Source organism: Podarcis vaucheri (genome assembly GCF_965113315.1).
Source record: "Podarcis vaucheri genome assembly, chromosome: 2".
NCBI classification, from domain to species: domain Eukaryota; kingdom Metazoa; phylum Chordata; class Lepidosauria; order Squamata; family Lacertidae; genus Podarcis; species Podarcis vaucheri.
The window spans coordinates 129749333-129769976 of record NC_138760.1 but is presented as its reverse complement, the minus strand read 5'-3'; the positions used below and the strand labels follow the sequence as shown (position 1 = coordinate 129769976).

At 46.6% G+C, this 20644-nt stretch overlaps 2 protein-coding genes across 2 annotated transcripts; both read left to right on the top strand.

Annotated features, from left to right (window-relative positions):
• On the top strand, nucleotides 1-4235 carry LOC309526242 (uncharacterized protein; the record flags this gene model as incomplete). The annotated part of the gene is made up of 3 exons (XM_082212155.1): nucleotides 1-13; nucleotides 730-768; nucleotides 2184-4235. The coding sequence occupies 3 exons, from the start codon at nucleotides 1-3 to the stop codon at nucleotides 4142-4144; spliced, it is 2013 nt and encodes a 670-aa protein (XP_082068281.1). The 3' UTR covers nucleotides 4145-4235.
• A 9329-nt stretch (nucleotides 4236-13564) lies between these two features.
• LOC309527618 (uncharacterized protein) lies at nucleotides 13565-19748 on the top strand. The gene is made up of 3 exons (XM_082214438.1): nucleotides 13565-13616; nucleotides 15114-15287; nucleotides 18053-19748. The coding sequence occupies exons 2-3, from the start codon at nucleotides 15155-15157 to the stop codon at nucleotides 19507-19509; spliced, it is 1590 nt and encodes a 529-aa protein (XP_082070564.1). The 5' UTR covers nucleotides 13565-13616; nucleotides 15114-15154; the 3' UTR covers nucleotides 19510-19748.
• The last annotated feature ends 896 nt before the right edge of the window (nucleotides 19749-20644 follow it).

The following is a 20644-nucleotide window of genomic DNA, read 5'->3' as shown; positions in this document are numbered from 1 at the left end:
ATGGTCTCACATGGCAAGGTATGTTAGGGAATTGCAAGTTGGTTTCCTTAGGTTTTATCCCCTTTGAACCCACGTGGATTCAAAACTCAAAAGCCAATCAGTTCTTTAGATTAATTAGCAACTCGCCAATGGTTAGATAGAAGAACAATAACTCAGGCTTCTTAGGAGCCTCGACAGCCGAATCCTGTTTATCAAAAGGCCTTGAAGATGAAAAGCATTCCCAAAGCCAGACCAGATTCTTTGAGTTGTAAATTAAGCTTCATAACCTTTTTCACACAGAAAGGGCATCTAAGATAGCCAGGTGTCAAGACTACAAATCAGCTAGGAACCTCCTTCCTGCAGATGGAGAAGATAACTTATTCACACTCTTTGAGATAGAAAGTCTGCAATTAAAGAAGCAGGTACACATTCCAAGAATTCTACAGCGTTTGGCTTTCCCATAATGCTCTTCTTTAGCATGAGCCAAAGTTTTACCTTAACTAAGAGCCAGTGTGGTGTTCTGGTTAAGAGTGGTATTCACCTAATCTGGTGAACCGGGTTCGCTTCCCCGCTCCTCCACATGCAGCTGCTGGGTGACCTTGGGCTAGTCACACATCTCTGAAGTATCTCAGCCCCACTGACCTCACAGAGTGTTTGTTGTGGGGAAGGAATCTGTAAAGCTAGCGAGGATGGAAGGGGGAAGATGGACAGTTGACCTGGTCAGGTTGTCTCCTGCATCCCTCCTCACAGCCTCTGAGCGTTCCGTCCCAGGGACCTCCGAGATATCTGGTGAGTCCCAGGGGAGGGGAGATGGGGACATAGATGGATGGGGCTGGAGAGGTACTGGGGCTTGCTCATTTTGGGGGTGGGATGAGGCAGGCAGGCAGATGGAGATTGAAAAGGTGAGCCCCTTTTTGGGCTCCTCCACCTGCCTTCCAGCGCCTTTGACATCTGCAGGCAATTTGAGCCAGGAATACGTCACAGCTCCCCGGCCACCGCGATGTATTGGCGCCAGTACTGTGCTCTGAATGCCCTACCAATGTCAGAGAACTCGCTGATCCATTGCGCAGCACTAGAAGCCATGATTCTTTAAATTACCTGATCCTAATTTCAGGACTGATTGCTGATGGGGCCTCTGTGTTTTGCCTTTTTTTCTTCTTTTAGGAATAACTTTTCATTTTCTTTTAAAAACAAGGATCATATAAGACTATATGATACAAATATGTAGACTAAATAAATTTGCAGGAATAACATGTCGTTCCTCGTTGCTGATCAGTGTATGAGTTTTGGGTTCATGAATTGGTATAAATTGAAACAAAAAAGGGTAAACAGCTGAGAACAGAGAACATTCAATATCACATAGCCGAATTCCTAGTCAGAATCTCTTGTGGCTGTTGGGCTTAGATTAAGTGTGAGTAATAGTCGTTTTCCATCTTCTCTTACCAATTAAACTATACAGAGTTGGTCTCCTCATGAAAATGAGTGGAGATTGCCGAGGGAGGGAGTCAGGCTGTGCCCTGGCCAAAGGCCTGGTGGAACAGCTCTGTCTTGCAGGCCCTGCGGAAAGATGTCAAGTCCCGCAGGGCCCTGGTCTCTTGTGACAGAGTGTTCCACCAGAGATGACTGACCTTGCATATGGGGTGGATTCCAGGATTGAGCCAAATCAAATCTATCCCAAATAAAAGCCAAGCAATATGTCAGTTAATATCAGCCAACAAAGGCAGTGAAAACTATTGTAAGGTCTCACATCTAACTTCAGTCCTTCCATTATCACAAGTATTCATTAACTTTGTTCAGTATTGGATGTGAACCACGTCCCCTTCGCTCTGAGTGGGGTTGGGGTCCGGGGCAGCGATGCATAGTTAGCACGACTTACCCTAACGTGGCAGTGCATTGCTGGGGGAGGGGTCAGGTGGTGGGTTTGATGGTTCTGTGTCATCTGCGCCCCGGTCACAGTATGCTGGCAATGGCACCCCATTGTTTTCAAGAGAGTCAGGCACCCCTCAGGCATGCTCAAATGTTGGGGGATTGAAGATGCCACACATCTGCAATGCTGTTAATTTAGACTTCAAGGCTGTCCTCTTGAGGCTGAAACGGAGCACTCTCAAGTCTCTTAGTGAGTTGGGGGGGGCGGGGAACTCTGTTCAATAATCTGGAGCTCCATTTCTTCCTGAGGCGATAATTATCTTTTCTCTTCATTGCAGTTGGTGATGAATGGGAAGGGAAGAACAAGGGGGACTGCAACAGAATCCACATATCAGAGAAATCAAATAAATATTCAGAGTATGGAGAGAACATCAGCCAGAGCTCCCAGTCCACCTCCCATCAACGAAAGAGCTTCATTCGGAGGGATAGCCTCACTTCACATGAAAGAATTCACAGAGGAGAGAAATTGTATCACTGCTTAGAATGTGGAATGAGCTTTAATCAAAGCATACATCTCACTTGCCATCAAAGAATTCATACAGGGGAGAAACCCTATCAGTGCTTGGAATGTGGAAAGAGGTTTCGTCAGAAGGGGGTTCTCACTACCCACAAAAGAATTCATACAGAGGAGAAACCCTATCAGTGTTTAGAATGTGGAAAGACCTTTAATCAAAGCTCACAACTCACTTCCCATCAAAGAATTCATACAGGGGAGAAACCCTATCAGTGCCTGGAATGTGAAAAGAGCTTCAGTCACAGGCAGAGTCTCACTTCCCATCAAAGAATTCATACAGGGGACAAACCTTTTCTGTGCCTGGAATGTGGGAAGAGCTTCAGTTGCAACTCAAATCTCACTTCCCATCAAAGAATTCATATAGGGGAGAAACCCTATCAGTGCTTGGAATGTGGAAAAAGCTTCAGTCAGAGGGTGGGTCTCACTTCCCATCAAAGAATTCATACAGGGGAAAAACCCTATCAGTGCTTGGAATGTGGGAAGAGCTTCCGTCACAGCCATAGTCTCACTTCCCATCAAAGAATTCATACAGGGGAAAAACCCTATCAGTGCTTGGAATGTGGGAAGAGCTTCAGTCGAAAGGACAGTCTCACTTTGCATCAAAGAATACATACAGGGGAGAAATCCTATCAGTGCTTAGAATGTGGGAAGAGCTTCATTCACAGACAACATCTCACTTCCCATAAAAGAATTCATACTGGGGAGAAACCCTATCAGTGCTTGGAATGTGGGAAGAGCTTCAGTCAGAGCAGCAGTCTCTCTTCCCATCAAAAACTTCATAAAGGAGAGAAACCCTTTCAGTGCTTGGAATGTGGAAAGAGCTTCAGTCGAAAGGACACTCTCACTTTTCATCAAAGAATTCATACAGGGGAGAAATTCTATCAGTGCTTGGAATGTGGCAAGAGCTTCACCCACAGTCGGAGTCTCTATTCCCATCACAAAGTTCATACAGGAGAGAAACCACATCAGTGCTTGGAATGTGGAAAGAGCTTCAGTGAAAGCAGCAGTCTCACTTTGCATCAAAGAATCCATACAGGGGAGAAACCATATCAGTGCTTTGAATGTGGGAAGAGTTTCAGTCAAAGCCCCTATCTCATAATCCATAAAAGAATCCATACAGGGGAGAAACCATATCAGTGCTTGGAATGTGGGAAGAGCTTCAGTCAACGCCCCCATCTCATAATCCATAAAAGAATCCATACAGAGGAGAAACCATATCAGTGCTTAGATTGTGGAAAAAGCTTCAGTCACAAACAACATCTCACTTCCCATCAAAGAATTCATACAGGGGATAAACCCTTTCAGTGCTTGGAATGCAGAAAGAGCTTCAGTCACAGCCAAAGTCTCACTTCCCATCAAAGAATCCATACAGGGCAGAAACCCTTTCAGTGCTTGCAATGTGGAAAGAGCTTCAGTCACAGACATCATCTCACTTCCCATCAAAGAATCCATACTGGGCAGAAACCCTTTCAGTGCTTGCAATGTGGAAAGAGCTTCAGTCACAGCCAAAGTCTCACTTCCCATCAAAGAATCCATACAGGGGAGAAACCCTTTCAGTGCTTCGAATGTGGGAAGAGCTTCAGTCACAGCCAAAGTCTCACTTCCCATCAAAGAATCCATACAGGGGAGAAACCCTTTCAGTGCTTCGAATGTGGGAAGAGCTTCAGTCAGAGCCACAGTCTCGCTTCCCATCAAATAATTCATACAAGAGAGAAAACCTCTTAGTGTTTGGAATGTGGGAAGAGCTTCAGTCAGAGTGCCACTCTCATGGCCCACCAAATAATTCATACAGAGTTGAAAGCATATCAGTGCATGGAATGTGGATAAAATGTCACTCATTAAAAAAGTCAATTCAAGAACTCACAGCAGGGTGAATAATCAAATGGTAGATTCGGAATCTAGTCCAACTCCCGCCAATGCAGAAATCTCATTTCAAGCATCCATGACAGATGACCATCCAACTTCTTCTTAAATACCTCCAATGAAGGAGAGTCCACCCCCTTCTGAGGGAGTTCCTTTTCACTGCTGGCTCTTGCTATCAGAAAGTTCTTCCTGATCTTTAGGAGAAATCTCCTTTTGTGTTGCTTGAATCACCTCTTCAGATTCCTTCATGACCTTGAGAAGGATTTCTGTAAGTCTGAGAATGTCCAGGGGATTGGACCATGCTCTATATTCGGGGGGAAACCCATCGAGAGGAGTCCGATATAGGGCTTAAGTCATTTTGGCATTGGTCGGATTGTCATAATTACAGACATACTTACTGGTTTGAACAGAAGTGATTCTTATTCCAGGGGAAGTGGTGACTGTGAGATTACAGGCGCTCTCGCCAATATTGTCCAAACGTCCAGTAAAACTTTGACACAGCAGACCAATAGTTTACCCGCTAAGTTCGACGTATTGGGAGGATAGGTTTAGGGCCGTGTGGTATTGCTTCATTGTATGTGGGGTCCCTATAAAGGGAACTTCTTCCTCTAGGTGGGAGGGAGACTGGTCAATTTACCATCAGTTGAATGTAACATTTAAGTCAGATTTTTAAAAACAGATTTGCAGAACAAAACTCACAGTTTGAAAGGGAGTTATGAAGCTCCAGGGTTAAAAGTATCTAAAATGTATAACATATTATTTGAGTGGGACACAAAGAATGCAATGATGAAATCATCAATGAGAAGCTGGGCCAGAGGTGTAGGACACAACATTGACTTTGCTTTATGGGAACAACTGTGGAAAGCAAATTTAAGGTTTGCATCTAGCTAAATGCTAAGGGAAAACTTCATGAAGATGATGCAGAGGAGTCAATCAAGATCATCAAGGGTCTGAAACCAAGCCTTATGAGGAGGGCTTGAAGGAACGGGGGTGGGGGCCGTATCTATTTCAAGTGAAGTTTGCCGAAATCTACGCTTGTGACATGGGCTGTCATAAGTCCAGAGTTTCCCGGACATTTCAGCAATTTCCGCCCAGACGCTGCTTACAATTCTGGACATATGGCAACCATATCTGTATACAGTGGTTTTCAAACAGCTTAGTTTCTGAACAACTTTGAACTCAAATGCTGCAATCCTGGAAGTCAGTGTTCCAGCTTGTGAACTTTGCTTCGGAAGCCGAACGTGCTCCTGAGCTTCTGTTTTCACTGTTGCGCTGCTAATTTGTGTTCCCCTGCATTGTAATCAAAGCCTTCTTCTGTTTTCACTGTTGCGCTGCTAATTTGCACCCCCCCCATTGTAATCAAAGCCTTCCATTTCTGATTGCAGTGTTCTCAGGTGATTGTTGTTGTTTTGTTGTTTATTCGTGGCCGACTCTTCGTGACCCCCTGGACCAGAGCACGCCAGGCACTCCTGTCTTCCACTGCCTCCCGCAATTTGGTCAAACTCATGCTGGTAGCTTCGCGAACACTATCCAACCATCTCATCCTCTGTCGTCCCCTTCTCCTTGTGCCCTCCATCATTCCCAGCATCGGGGTCTTTTCCAGGGAGTCTTCTCTTCTCATGAGGTGGCCAAAGTATTGGAGCCTCAGCTTCACGATCTGTCCTTCCAGTGAGCACTCAGGGCTGATTTTGGAGCTTATATCTGGTGCTTTTGTTTTTGCTAAAAGAAATTGCGTTTTTATTTGGCTTTTCTTGTGTGACTGTGGCTTGTTCTTCATTTTTGATTGATTGTGTGACTGCGGCAATGTATAAAATCCCCCATCCAAACAATGTCTATCATCAGTGCAGGTAAGAAAAAATAATAATTTTAATTTTAATCTACAGTACTGTTTTCTTTATTTTGTAGTAGAGTACATTGATTATTGCTTTCATTTCATGGATCAATGGTCTCATTAAATAGTATAATTCATGTTAAGTTGCTGTTTTAGTTGTTTTTAAAATTCTGGAACGGATTAATCTGTTTTGCATTACTTTCTTTTTTAAATTTTATACAGTTCAGGATCTTTTGAATACATATATTATCTCCTTCCAATTTTTAAATTTCCCATACAATTTTTAAATTTTCCTCCTCTTCCCCCCCCCCATAGCCATTGGAAGGGTTCAAACAATTACCCTCAGCCACAGGCATAGCGTCTTTCGTTTCCACCGAATGTCTTTTGTTCCAGTAGTTTTTATCCATTCAAGATAGGGGTTCCCTCTGTTCCTTATTGTGGTGTTGTGGTGGACTTGACCTTCCACGTTGATTCCTGTGACACGACTGCAACCATGTCCGACTGAATAAGTTCAAACAAATAAGTATTCCATGCCTCTAGTATCCATTTTCCTCTCTCTTTCCAGCCTAAAGCTATCGTTGCCTTTCCCGCTAATATCATAGCTTTAAAGGTAAACTGGTCACCTTTCTCTATTGCCATGTTTCCAAGTATACCCATTGTCATGAAATCAAAATCTATTGCAAGCTTCACTTTTAAAATTTCATTAATAATCTTTAGGATTTTTTCCCAGAATTCCTTTACCTCTGGGAATTCCCAGTACATATGGGAAAACCATCCCTTGACTTGTTTACAGTGCCAACAGCTAGAATTCAATCCTGCTACCATATTAGCAAGCTGGGCTGGAGTTCTGTACCATTTTAGAAATAATTTTAATTTCAGCTCTCTAAATTTGCTTACTTTAATCTCATCTGTTCCTTTCATTATCCTTTCGACCGTTGATTCACTAACTTGTTCTTCCTTCCTCCACATCTTTTTCATAAGTTGGGTTGTCTGTTTCTTATTTGTAATCATTCTCTTATAGATTTTACTTATCATTCCTTGTTTCGTTTTTTCCATTTGTTTGTATAGTTCCTCTATTGGCTCTTCTAAACTCCTATTTCCTGTCTCTTGGACTTTGGAAATTTTGTTGTATAGTCCTCCAATTTCTAACCAATATTGGTTACCTATATTCTCTGTTACTTCCTGCAATGACTTTAAGGACTCACCTCTATACATGCCTTTAACTATATGATATCCCAGATTTTCTTCAAAGTCTGATATACCTTCTGTTGCAGCTTCTCTCTAGAACATTTAATTATTACATCCTGGGGGATTTTCTCCCCATGGGCCCTCGGCAGAGATGGGCTCGTTCCACATCTTCTGCCTTCAAACTAACTCCTTGAGTACTACTACTAATAATAATAATAATAATGATTTATTATTATTTATACTCCGCCCATCTGGCTGGGTTTCCCCAGCCACTCTGGGCAGCTTCCAACAAAACACTAAAATAAAATAAGATATTAAACATTAAAAGCTTCCCTAAACAGGGCTGCCTTCAGATGTCTTCTAAAAGTTTGGTAGTTATTTTTCTCTTTGACATCTGATGGGAGGGCATTCCACAGGGTGGGTGCCACTACCGAGAAGGCCCTCTGCCTGGTTCCCTGTTACTTGGCTTCTCATACCGAGGGAACCTCCAGAAGGCCCTCGTCACTGGACCTCAGTGGCCGGGTAGAACGATGGAGGTGGAGCATAGACAGGTTCTCAAAGTTTCTTCCAACTCTTTAGCCTGTATTTCTTCTGGAATTCCTCCCAAAATCATATTAGCTGTTTTCTGGGGGTCCGGCAATTCTGACCCCTGTTTAGATAGTGTAGTTACTTCTTTTCATTTTCCTGGGCTAGCTCTTTAGCTTGAACTGCTAACTGCTTCACCCCTTCAATTTTGACTCCTTCAAGCATTACAAAATATAAATCCTAGTTAAAATATTTTAAAAGACTTCCACCGCATTCACCGCACGTCTCTTAGTTATCTTGCTCGCCTTTACATCTGTTCTTCAATCATTTCCCTTCCTTAGGTTCTTTCATAATCCGTCAAATCTTTATGTTATCTGTATTCTTCACAAGGTTAGTCTAAGCGCAGCCAAACTTTCGTATTTGAGCCCTGCTTGTATAAATATTCATGTAAGCATTCCCATTGTTTCTGTATTATAGTTTTGGATTTATTCCTTATTAAATCCATCAATTTTGCTAACTCCAGGTACTCACATAGTTTACTTAACCAGTCCCCTTTTGTTGGGATATAATTTCCTTTCCAATGACTGGCTACCAACATTTTCGCTGCTGTTGTTGCATACAGAAATATGTTAATTTTGTCTTTGGGGATATGTTTACTCAAGATTCCTAGTAAATATGCTTCTACCCTTCTGATATATGATACTTTTATCAATTTTTTAATCTCTTCATGCACTTCATCTAATAATCTATATATTTTAGAGAGTATTTTTTATTATTTTGTAAAACCTCTCTTTCTAACTTTGATATTTTATTCCCAAATCCCCTAGGTTTTATATTTTTCTCATATATTGCCTTACGTTGGAAATATTCTAACTAATTTATTCCCAGTATTTTGAGTTCTTCGTATTCTTTTCATTTGATAAAGTGGTACATCAGGTTACATACACTTCAGGTTACAGACTCCACTAACCCAGAAATAGTGCTTCAGGTTAAGAACTTTGCTTCAGGATGAGAACAGAAATCGTGCTCCGGCAGTGCGGCAGCAGCAGGAGGCCCCATTAGTTAAAGTGGTGCTTCAGGTTAAGAACAGTTTCAGGTTGTCGCCGGAAATCGCCCCCCCCCCCCACACGCTAACACGTGTTTGCACAAGCACCACACTCACACATACACGAATCTCCCTTCCTAAGCCCAGAGGTGTCCCTTTAGAGGGCCATCCCTTAAAAGCCTTCCGTAAATAAGGAAGCGCTAACCTGACAGCTTCCCGCTATAATACTCCGCTTCGCCCTATCTTTATTGTGAGTAGACCGGCCGGCCGAGCTCTGCTGTCAATCGACGGCCGCCTCAGCCAATCAGCATTATCGAACAGTGCCCCTTGCGGCGGCCACGCGGGTACTGCAGGCTACTGCCGCTCTCTCCCCTTACCTTTGACAGCTCTCAATACAAAGTTTCCGAGTTCAATTGACCGTGACTGATCTAATCAAAATGTAGCAAGCCGCTTCCTGAAGGGAAAGTGCTTTGAACTTCAAGGACAATATTCTCTATAAATTCACTAAAAATCAGCCGTACTTTGGATTTTCACCGGACCACTTTTATTCTGCTGGATATTACAAAGACTATCAAAGGGGGGTGGTCTGATATCGAGCGGCCATAATCCTTTGACCGAGCAGTCACGTACTCTGTGCTCCCTCCAAGTAGACGTGACAACCTTGATAGCCACAGGTGATGGGCTCAGACAGAAGGCTATCAGGGATACAATGAGCTGCATATCTTAGTGTATTCCGCACAGACTCTCACAAAGGACTATGACTGGATTCCCCTCAGGGGGCAGGAAACTTCACCCTTCTCCTTTGTTCTTAAACATGACTCGTGGGGAGGGGGAAGGAGATTCCGGCCAGGTGTCAGGACACTCGGATTACCTGTGTAACCCCTCCCCAGCTCCTCCTATTTTTAATATAATCATGATGTAAATATGATGTAATTCTGAGGGTGTAGCTTAGGGGATTAGTAACTAATAAAAGTTGGGGTCTCCCTTTGTTCGGGGCTTCCATCTTGCTTCACCCTGTGGGCGGTGGGAGTCCTGTCGCGACAGTCTTTTCTTTAATAAAGGCCAAGCCTACTGGCTGCTGTTTTGCTCTGATTGCTCTAGTCGGTGTCTTCATTTGCCCAAGAGAACCCTCGGATTTTCCGGTAACAAGGTTAAGTACGGACCTCCGGAATGAATTAAGTACTTAACCTGAGGTACCACTATTTTCATTCATTCCTTCTCCTAAATCTCTATAAGTTGGCCAGGCAAAGTAGAAAGTATCCTCACAGCTTCTACTTCTACTACCGAAGCTGATGGAAGGCACTCCGGGCCACCTGAGCCTCGAGCGACAGCAAAGGCTCCAGGAGTACCCCCAAGCTGTGAACCTGCTCCTTCGGAGGAAATGTGACCCCGTGAAGAGCAGGTGGCCTAGGGAACCACCCACTAACAGTGCCTCGGTCTTATCTGGATTGAGCTTAAGTTTGTTGGCTCTCTCCAGTCCATTACCGAGGCAAGACACTGGTCCAGCACTTCCACTGCATCACCTGCAGATGTAAAGGAGAAACAGAGCTGAGTGTCATCAGCGTACTGCTGACAACGTACTCCAAACCTCCAGATAAGCCCACCCAGCAGTTTCATGTAGATGTTTAACAACCTGGGGGATAGGCTTGAGCCCTGAGGAACCCCACATTGAAGGTTGCATGGGGCTGAAAATCACTCCCCATGTACCACCCTCTGGGAACGACCATCCAACTAGGACTGGAACCATCACAAAGTCATGCCAAACTCTCCTAGTTCAGAGTGTCGCTCCAGAAGGATACCATGGTCGATGGTATCAAAATCCGCTGACAGGCCGAGAAGAATGAACAGGGTCATGTTTCCCTTATCTCTCTCTCGACAGAGGTCATCATCATACAGGGCGACCAAAGCAGTTTCTGGGCCCAAACTGGGCCTAAAACCCAATTGAAATGGATCCAGAAAACTAGTTTTTTCCAAAAGCACCTTGATCTGAGTTGGCTTACTTCTCAGCAGATGTGCCGACTTGAATAAAATAATAGGAGGGCCCAGGCAATCACTGTCCAGCAGAATTGATCACATGATGCCATGCACACACTCTATTTGAATGGCAGTGCCAGTTTGGGGGTGCCAGGACCCCACAAATATTTCATTGGCAAAGCCGATCAGCCCTTAGGAGTTGGCTCTTGTGCGTCAGAACCGCAAAGGGCTGGGCTGCAGATTCTTCCACCCGGATCTCTGCAACTGCTGAGAAGAGTTGAGTGCTGACCATTCCTGGCTCCCAGGAGCAGTCCTTGTTTCTGCTAATAAAGAGTTAGCTTCACATGCTCTCTGTGGTTTTTGCTGGCTGGCTCTAGGATTCCACGAATCCAAACTCCCTGGAGGAAGGGGGTGCGGTGGGACTAGGACCCCCACCCCCCGCTTTACTTCAAGTAGATTCCTGAGCAGGAGGAAGACGCCAAGGCAGCTCTGGAGCCCCTCCAGGAAATTCTCTGTCAGCGCCCCCAACCGTCCCCTGGCAATGCTTGCCTGGGCTTCCCTCCCACACCCTCTTCCTCCCAGGCTAATGGATGAGATGATGCCACACACCCCTCACCATTTAATGTCAATCAACTTTTTTGGAAGGGGGACAACGGGACCTTGGCCCCTAGGAGTTGGCTCCTGTGCCTCTTTCTACCCGCTCCCTGGGGAGTCAACCCTGAGGGCCCTCTTTGCCGATGGGGACCCTCATCTGAAGGACAAGGGAGGTTGGGATTCGAATCCCCACGACGGGGTGAGCTACCGTTGTCTCAGCTTCTGCCAACCTAAGAGTTCAAAAACATACCAGTGCAAGTAGTTGTGGCATTTCTGTGCATTCTGGTTTGCACCAATGTACTGTACCCCGTTGTGGTTTAGTCCTGTGGGCCACGTGACCCGGAAAAGCTGTCTGGGGACAAACGCCAGCCCCCTCGGCCTGACAGCGGAGACGAGCACCCCAACCCCACAGTCGCCTTTGCCTGGATGTAACCGTCCAGGGGTCCTTTACCTTTTGAATATCCCAGTGTTATTGTGCGTGGGGGGAGGGTAATCTCCTGGGGGGGGAGGGGCTTCATCCTGCCAGGCAAGCCCTGCAGGTGTTCGGTTCCCGCTTTGCAGCTGGATTGCATAGATCCGGGGCCCAGTAAGGGCCCTTTTTGGGGCACCCTCCCTTCCCCATCACTGCATCTTCATCTCTTTGTCCTCTCTGCCCATCCGCCTCCCTTGCTCGCTCCTCCGGGAGTCTATTTCTGCAAGTCAGGCGGGGGTACCACCACCCCCCTATGATGGGGGGGGGCAGTTCTTCCCTGTTCAGTTCTTCCTGTACTGGATCCTCAGGGATCCTGCACCTCAGCCCACAAGTCCCCTTTTCTGCAAGGTGGTTCTTTGGCCACTTCTTCCCCGCCTCTGGTTTGCAGAAAGCTGCGAAAGCTGCACATGCCCAGAGTATGGAGGATTTTCAAAACGGTGGTTATGTTTGGTGTGGGGAAGAAAGGGGGGGGAGCTGTTTGCGGACAAAGGTCCAGGGGTCCTTCACCTTCGCCTTCCCTTTGGTGGGCATCGCATTGCAGTTTCCCCAAAGGGGCCCCTGGGGGTGCAGGGCAGGGGAGCATCTCTTGGCCCCCCAGGAAAAGAGAAATGCGGGTGGGGGGGGAGAGACTTCCAAGGAAACCCTGCAGGTCCCCAACTTCGCAGCCGGATCCCTCGTACCCTGCCGGTGGGTCCCAGGGAAGGCGATTCCAGGAGAGGCCCTTTCACATTCAGTTTTTTAGTCATTTCCAAGTACGGATCCAGATTCACACTGAAGACTGCAGAAACCCCCATCTCCGTTGTCGTCAGTCTGCATAAGATGGGGGGGGGGCCCAGATGGAGAAGGGAGGGCAGCCCCTAGAGCGCAGAAGCAGGAAAACGGCAGGCAGGGAGAGGGAGGGGCCCCGGATCTATGCAATGCAGCTGCAAAGTGCAAACCCAACACCTGCAGGGCTTGATTGGCAGGATGAAGCCCCTCCCGTGCAGGAGATTACCCTCCCCCCATGCACAACAGCGCTGGGATATTCAAAAGCAAAAGGACCCCTGGACTGTTATGTCCAGTCAAAGGCGACTGTGGGGTTGGGGCGCTCGTCTCCGCTGTCAGGGCCCCCCCATCTTAGGCAGACGAAGGACAAGGGAGGTGGGGGTTCCCCGTTACCATTCTGCCCTGTGCATCTGGATCCCTACTTTGAAATGACTAAATAATTGAATGTGAAAGGGCCTCTCCTGGAAGCGCTTTCCCTGGGACCCACTGGCAGGGTCCGTGGGATCCGGCTGCCAAGTTGGGGACCTGCAGGGTCTCCTTTGGAAGTGTCTCTCCCCCCCCCCACACACAAACACACACACACCCACGTTTCTCTTTCCCTGGAGGGCCAAGAGATGCTCCCCTGCCCTGCACCCCCAGGGGCCCTTGATGCAGAGTCCTTGGCCCAGATGGAGAAGGGAGGGCAGCCCTAGAGCGCAGAAGCAGGCAGGGAGAGGGAGGGAGGGAGGGAGGGAGGGGCGGTCTGGGCGCCCTCGGCTTGCCAAGGGTTAAAAGGAGCAGAGCGGGATTCCTAGAGAGGAGAGGGAGGGGAGGGCGGGGGAGGGCAAGGTCCTCCCCAGCAGAAGCCCCTCCCTGCCCAGTCCCTCCCTGCCAGCAAAGAGGAGGCTGCTTTGTTCTCTCTGCTTTGCAAAAACTTCCTCGGTGCCCCTCCTGGAACCCGGTGAGTCTCTTCTCTCTTCCCCCTTGGGGTGCAGCGGGGAGAAGGGGGTCCCAGGGCTGCAAGGGAGGAGGCATGGGGCCCCCGTTCAGCTCATGCATGGGGGGGGGAAGACCCCCAAGTCAGGGAGCAGAGGGTCCTGCCCCCAGTTCCTCTCCGCCAAGCCAGGGAGGGGCTGAGTGTCCAGCAGGTCTGCGACTCTCTTCTTCCTTTGGATCAAGATGCTGCCTTCCTTTTTGGAGAGGAGTCTTTGGGGCAACAAAAAGAGGGCATGCAAAGAAGCCCCCTTCAGATTGAGGGGAAAGTCGCATTTCATAAGGCACTGGGGTGAAGCTGCAACGCCATCAGCATCCTGATTCAATAATAATAATAATAATAATAACAACCATAATATTTACCTGCCACCCATCTGACTGCGTTTTCCCAGACACTCTGGGCTGCCTTCAGGTGTCTTCTAAATGTTACATAGTTACTCATCTCCTTGACAACTAATGGGAGTGTGTTCCACACGGAGGGTGCCACTACCAAGAAGGCCCTCAGCCTGCTTCCCTGTAACTTCTCTTCTTGCACTGAGGCAACCGCCAGAAGGCCCTTGGTGCTGGACCTCAGTGTCCAGGCTGAAGGATGGGGTTGGAGATGCTCCTTCGGGTATCCTAGGCCAAGGCCGTTTAGGGCTTTAAAGGTCACCACCAACACTTTGAAAGTAGATCCTTTAGGAGCGGTCTTACATGGTTCCATCAGCCACTCCCAGTCACCAGTCTAGCCTCCGCATTCTGCAGAAGACTAAGTGAATGACACAGAAGTTGCTGCAGACTAAAGTTAGAAAAGCTTTAATTGCTACAAATGGTATAAGGAAACATGATATGGAATTAAGGGGAAAGATGGTGTTGACCTGGAGTGGTTACAGAATTTCTGGTCTCTCCCCGAGTTCCACGGGCCCTGCTCCAAAGAGAGCTTCTCTAAAGAAAGCACACCCAAAAATCACTCCATTTTGCTTGAATAAGGAAAATGAGGAGGTGGCTAAGAAACAGCAGGAGCCAGATCCTATTCCCAGCCTTCTAGGGTCTCTCAGCAGCTCTAATGATGAGCAGAAAGAGGTTTGGGGCCCAGCCAGCTCAACTGCTAAGGCATCTCTTGCACTGAGACGTGGGGGCACCCACATGTAATAGCTACTCGGCTGTATTCTGCCCATGCTCTGGGGCTGCAGTTTTCAGGCTTGGGGACAGGATGGTGCCTGGTTTTTGCACCAAGTTCTATTCATAAGCCCCACTGAGTTCAATGGGGTCCACTCTCAGGTCACTAGTGTGCAGACCATGCCAGCCTTACGAAGCGGGGTGAGGTGCAAACAGATTAAACTGGAATCACTGGAGATGTTTCAAATGGGGTTTCTGTTGGGAAGGGGCTGCCCCATTTGTGCTTCTCCAGGAGCAGGGGAATATCTAGGGCAGGAGAATCCCTGCAGGGCCTCTGAGGCTCCCTTTGTTTCTTCCTCTCTCCCAGGGCCCTGCAGCTTGTGGTGGCTTCTCGACTCCTCAGGAAGGATGAAAGAGACTGAATCTGTAAAGCTAGCGAGGATGGAAGGGGGAAGATGGACAGTTGACCTGGTCAGGTTGTCTCCTGCATCCCTCCTCACAGCCTCTGAGCGTTGCCTCCCAGGGACCTCCAAGAGATCTGGTGAGTCCCAGGGGAGGGGAGATGGGGACATGGATGGATGGGGCTGGAGAGGTACTGGGGTTTGCTCAGCTTGGGGGTGGGATGAGGCAGGCAGGCAGATGGAGTTTGAGAAGGTGAGCACCTTTTTGGGCTCCTCCACCTGCCTTCCAGCGCCTTTGACATCTGCGGGCAATTTGAGCCAGGAATACGTCACAGCTCCCCGGCCACTGCGATGTATTGGCGCCAGAACTGGGCTCTGAATGCCCTACCAATGTCAGAGAACTCGCTGATCCATTGCGCAGCACTAGAAGCCATGATTCTTTAAATTACCTGATCCTAATTTCAGGATTGACTGTAGATGGGGCCTCTGTGTTTCACCTTTTACTTTTATTTTAGGAATAACTTTTCCTTTTCTTTTAAAAACAAGGATCATATAGGATTAATATATGATACAAATATGTGCACTGAGTCTTCTCAGTCTTCTCATATGATTCTCAAAACTAGTAGAAGTAATTTGAAGGAATTTCTATAACATATGGTTCATCGTTAGTGGTCAGTGTATCAGTTCTGAGTTCATGAATTAGTTTAAATTGGGCGGGGGGAGGAGGAGAGATAGGAGAGAACAGAGCAACAGAACAAGTGACTGATCCATCACGCAGCGCTAGAAGCTGATCCTAAATTCTTAAATTACCTGATCCTAATTTCAGGATTGACTGCAGGTGGGGCCTCCGTGAGTTGCCCCATTATCTTTTCTTTTTGGAACAACTTTTTATTGCTTTTAAAAGCAAGGATTATAGGACTAATAAGTGATACAAATGTATAGACTCATTCTTCTCATGTCATTTGAATATCTCAAAACTTGCAAAATAAATTTGCAGGAATAACATGTCGTTCCTCGTTGGTGATCAGTATATGAGTTCTGAGTTCATGAATTGGTATAAATTTAAACAAAAAAGGGTAAACAGCGGAGAACAGAGAACATTCAACTTCGCATAGCCGAATTCCTAGACAAAAGCTATTGTGGCCGTTGGGCTTAGATTAAGTGTGAGTAATAGTCATTTTCCATCTTACGTTACCAATTAAACTATCCTTATTTTTCGCTCTATCGGACGCACTTTTTCCCCTCCAGAAATGAAGAGGAAGTGTTTGTGCGTCCTATGGAGTGAATGCAGGCTTTCGCTGAAGCCTGGAGGGCGATAGGGGTTGGTGCGCAGCGGGGGTTGGCGCTGCACACCCTGTGCTTCAGGCTGCTATCCGCAAGCCTTCGGAGCCCGGCGGGAACTCCCGCCGCGCTCAAAAGGCTTGTGGATAGCTGCCTCTTCTGGGGGATGGGGTCGGGGGAAGCTCAGGCTTCCCCCGCCCCAGCCCCGCAGCTAAAAATGAAGCCAAGAGAGCTAGCGGGATCCATCCCGCTCGCTGTCTTGGCTTCTGCCAAAGCCGCCCGCAGCCTCTCCCGGCTGGAGAGTTTGCGTGCGACTAAAGAGGAAGCCAAGACAGCCAGCGGGATGGATCCTGCTCACTGTCTTGGTTTCTTTGCTCTTTGGGGCTGGGGGGGGGAAATAATTTTTTCCCCTTTATTTCCCCCCTAAAGACTAAGTGCGCCCTATGGTCCGGTACACCCTATGGAGCTAAAAATACAGTATACAGAGTTGGTCTCCTCATGAAAATGAGAGGAGATTCAAAGTGAAGTAAGAGATTTAGAAAAAAGTTTAAATTTAGACCAAATTTAGATTGAGGCAACAGCTGGTGGGGAGTGTGCAGGTGAAGATGTTCCTGCTTGTTTCAGAGGAGGCACGGACGTTGCTGGATCCTGACAAGAGAGCTTTGCGTAAGGAAGTCAAGGAGGAGAATTGTGGGATCATGGACCCTCTCATTAAACATCAATTTTGAAATTCCATACATACCTCTATTTTGGGGTGGCCAACTTCCAAGAGACTGCGATCTACTCGCAGAATTAAAAACTGGGAGTGATCTACCCCTGTTTTTGAGGGGTTTAGGTCAAAGTTGTTGAGCTTTTATTAGCAACTCACCAAAGGAGCGCTGGGGGGAAACCAGCCTCCAGCCTCGGTTTGTAAGCTCTATCTTCCATTCTCCAACAATGGAAGGAGGATCCGGGAGGGGGCCAGCGATGGACTGCGATTGACCAAAACCTTGCAGGGATCTGCCAGTAGATAATGATCGACCTGTTGGACACCCCTTTTCTATTTGATGAACCTCCACTATTTGGAAGGAGACCAACAGCATCTGGGGTTCTAATATCCACACCGTGAGCCCTGAATGGAGGGATATCAACTGTTTGTGAATATTCTTTGTCTAGTCATGCCTTTTAAAACAATGACCAGGCTTGTCTGAACCACCCAGGCCTTCTTAAATGTGGGCTTGAGAGTTTTTAGGGAAGTTGAAGTAACTTCTGTCAGGTTTGTTGTTTTGGCTTCTGTTTGCATTTGATTGACCAAAGAGATGACTGACCTTGCATATGGGGTGGATTCCAGGATTGAGCCAAATCAAATCTATCCCAAATAAAAGCCAAGCAATATGTCAGTTAATATCAGCCAACAAAGGCAATGTAAACATCTAACTTCAGTCCTTCCTTTATCACAAGCATTCATTAACTTTGTTCAATGATGGATGTGAACCACGTCCCCTTCGCTCTGAGTGGGGTTGGGGTCCGGGGCAGCAATGCAGAGTTAGCATGACTTACCCTAACATGGCAGTGCATTGATGGGGGAGGGCTCAGGTGGTGGGTTTCTTCCTGAGGAGATAATTATCTTTTCTCTTCATTGCAGTTGGTGATGAATGGGAAGGGAAGAACAAGGGGGACCACAACAGAATCCACATATCAGAGAAATCAAATAAATATTCAGAGTATGGAGAGAACATCGGCCAGAGCTCCCAGTCCACCTCCCATCAACGAAAGAGCTTCATTCGGAGGGATAGCCTCACTTCACATGAAAGAATTCACAGAGGAGAGAAATTGTATCACTGTAGAGAATGTGGAAAGAGCTTCAATCGGAAGTATAATCTCACTTCCCATCAAAGAATTCATACGGGGGAGAAACCCTATCAGTGCTTGGAATGTGAAAAGAGATTCAGTCAAAAGGACAGTCTCACTTTGCATCAAAGAATACATACAGGGGAGAAATCCTATCAGTGCTTAGAATGTGGGAAGCGCTTCAGTCACAGGCAGAATCTCACTTCCCATCAAAGAATTCATTCAGGGGAGAAACCATATCAGTGCTTGGAATGTGGAAAAAGCTTCAGTCAGAGGCAGGATCTCACTTCCCATCAAAGAATTCATACAGGGGAGAAACCATATCAGTGCTCCGAATGTGGGAAGAGTTTCAGTCACAGACATAATCTCACTTCCCATCAAAGAATTCATTCAGGGGAGAAACCCTATCAGTGCTTGGAATGTGGGAAGAGCTTCAGTCGAAAGGACAGCCTGACTTTGCATCAAAGAATTCATACAGGGGAGAAATCCTATCAGTGCTTAGAATGTGGAAAGAGCTTTAGTCACAGATCACATCTCACTTCCCATCAAAGAATTCATTCAGGGGAGAAACCCTATCAGTGCTTCAAATGTGGAAAGAGCTTCAGTCAGCGCACCCATCTCGTTTCCCATCAAAGAATTCATACAGGGGAGAAACCCTATCAGTGCTTTGAATGTGGAAAGAGCTTCAGTCAAAAGAACACTCTCACTTTGCATCAAAGAATTCATACAGGGGAGAAACCTTTTCAGTGCCTGGAATGTGGGAAGAGCTTCAGTAGGAGCACCCATCTCACTTCCCATGAAAGAATTCATTCAGGGGAGAAATCCTTTCAGTGTTTGGAATGTGGAAAAAGCTTTAGTCAGAGGGAGGGTCTCACTTCCCATCAAAGAATTCATACAGGGAAGAAAGCATATCAGTGCTTCGAATGTCGGAAGAGCTTCAGTCACAGCAGCCAACTCACTTCCCATCAAAGAATTCATACAGGGGAGAAACCCTATCAGTGCTTGCAATGTGGAAAGAGGTTTAATCAAAGCATACATCTCACTTGCCATCAAAGAATTCATACAGGGGAGAAACCCTATCAGTGCTTGGAATGTGGGAAGCGCTTCAGTCACAGATCATATCTCACTTCCCATCAAAGAATTCATACAGGGGAGAAACCCTATCAGTGCTTGGAATGTGGGACGAGCTTCAGTCAGAGCAGCAGTCTCACTTCCCATCACAGAATTCACACCAGAGAGAAATCTTCTTAGTGTTTGGAATGTGGGAAGAGTTTCAGTCAGAGTGCCACTCTCATGGCCCACCAAATAATTCATACAGGGTTGAAAGCATATCAGCGCATGGAATGTAGATAAAATTTCCCTCGTAAAAAAGTCAATTCAAGAACTCACCGCAGGGTGAATAATAGAATGGTAGATTCGGAATCTAGTCCAACCCCCGTCAATGCAGAAAAAAACCTCATTTCAAGCATCCATGACAGATGGCCATCCAACTTCTTAAATACCTCCAATGAAGAAGAGTCCACCCCCTTCTGAGGGAGTTCCTTTTCACTGCTGGCTCTTGCTATCAGAAAGTTATTCCTGCTCTTTAGGAGAAATCTCCTTTTGTGTTGCTTGAATCACCTCTTCAGATTCCTTCATGACCTTGAGAAGGACTTCTGTATGTCTGAGAATGTCCAGGGGATTGGACCATGCTCTATATTCAGGGGGAAACCCATGGAGAGGAGTCCAATATAGGGCTTAAGTCGTCTAGGCATTGGTCAGATTGTCATAATTACAGACATACTTACTGGTTTGGACGGAGGTGATTCTTATTCCAGGGGAAGTGGTGACCCTGAGATTACAGGTGCTCTCACCAATATTGTCCAAACGTCCAGTAAAACTTTGACACAGCAGACCAATAGTTTACCCGTTGAGGTTGACGTATTGGGAGGTTAGGTTTAGGGCCGTGTGGTATTGCTTTATTGTATGTGGGGTCCCTATAAAGGGAACTTCTTCCTCAAGGTGGGAAGGAGACTGGTCAAGTTACCATCAGTTGAATGCAACATTCAAGTTAGATTTTTAAAAATGGATTTGCAGAACAAAACTCACAGTTTGAAAGGGATTTATTAGGCTCCAGGGTTAAAATATTATCTAAATATTACTTGAGTGGGACACAAAGAATGCAATGATGAAATCATCAATGAGAAGCTGGGCCAGAGATGTAGGACACAACATTGACTTTGCTTTATGGGAACAACTGTGGAAAGTAAATTTAAGGTTTGCAGCTAGCTACATGCTAAGGGAAAACTTCATGAAGATGATGCAGAGGAGTCAATCAAGATGATCCAGGGTCTGAAACCAAGCCTTATGAGGAGGGCTTGAAGGAACGGGGGTGGGGGGCGTATCT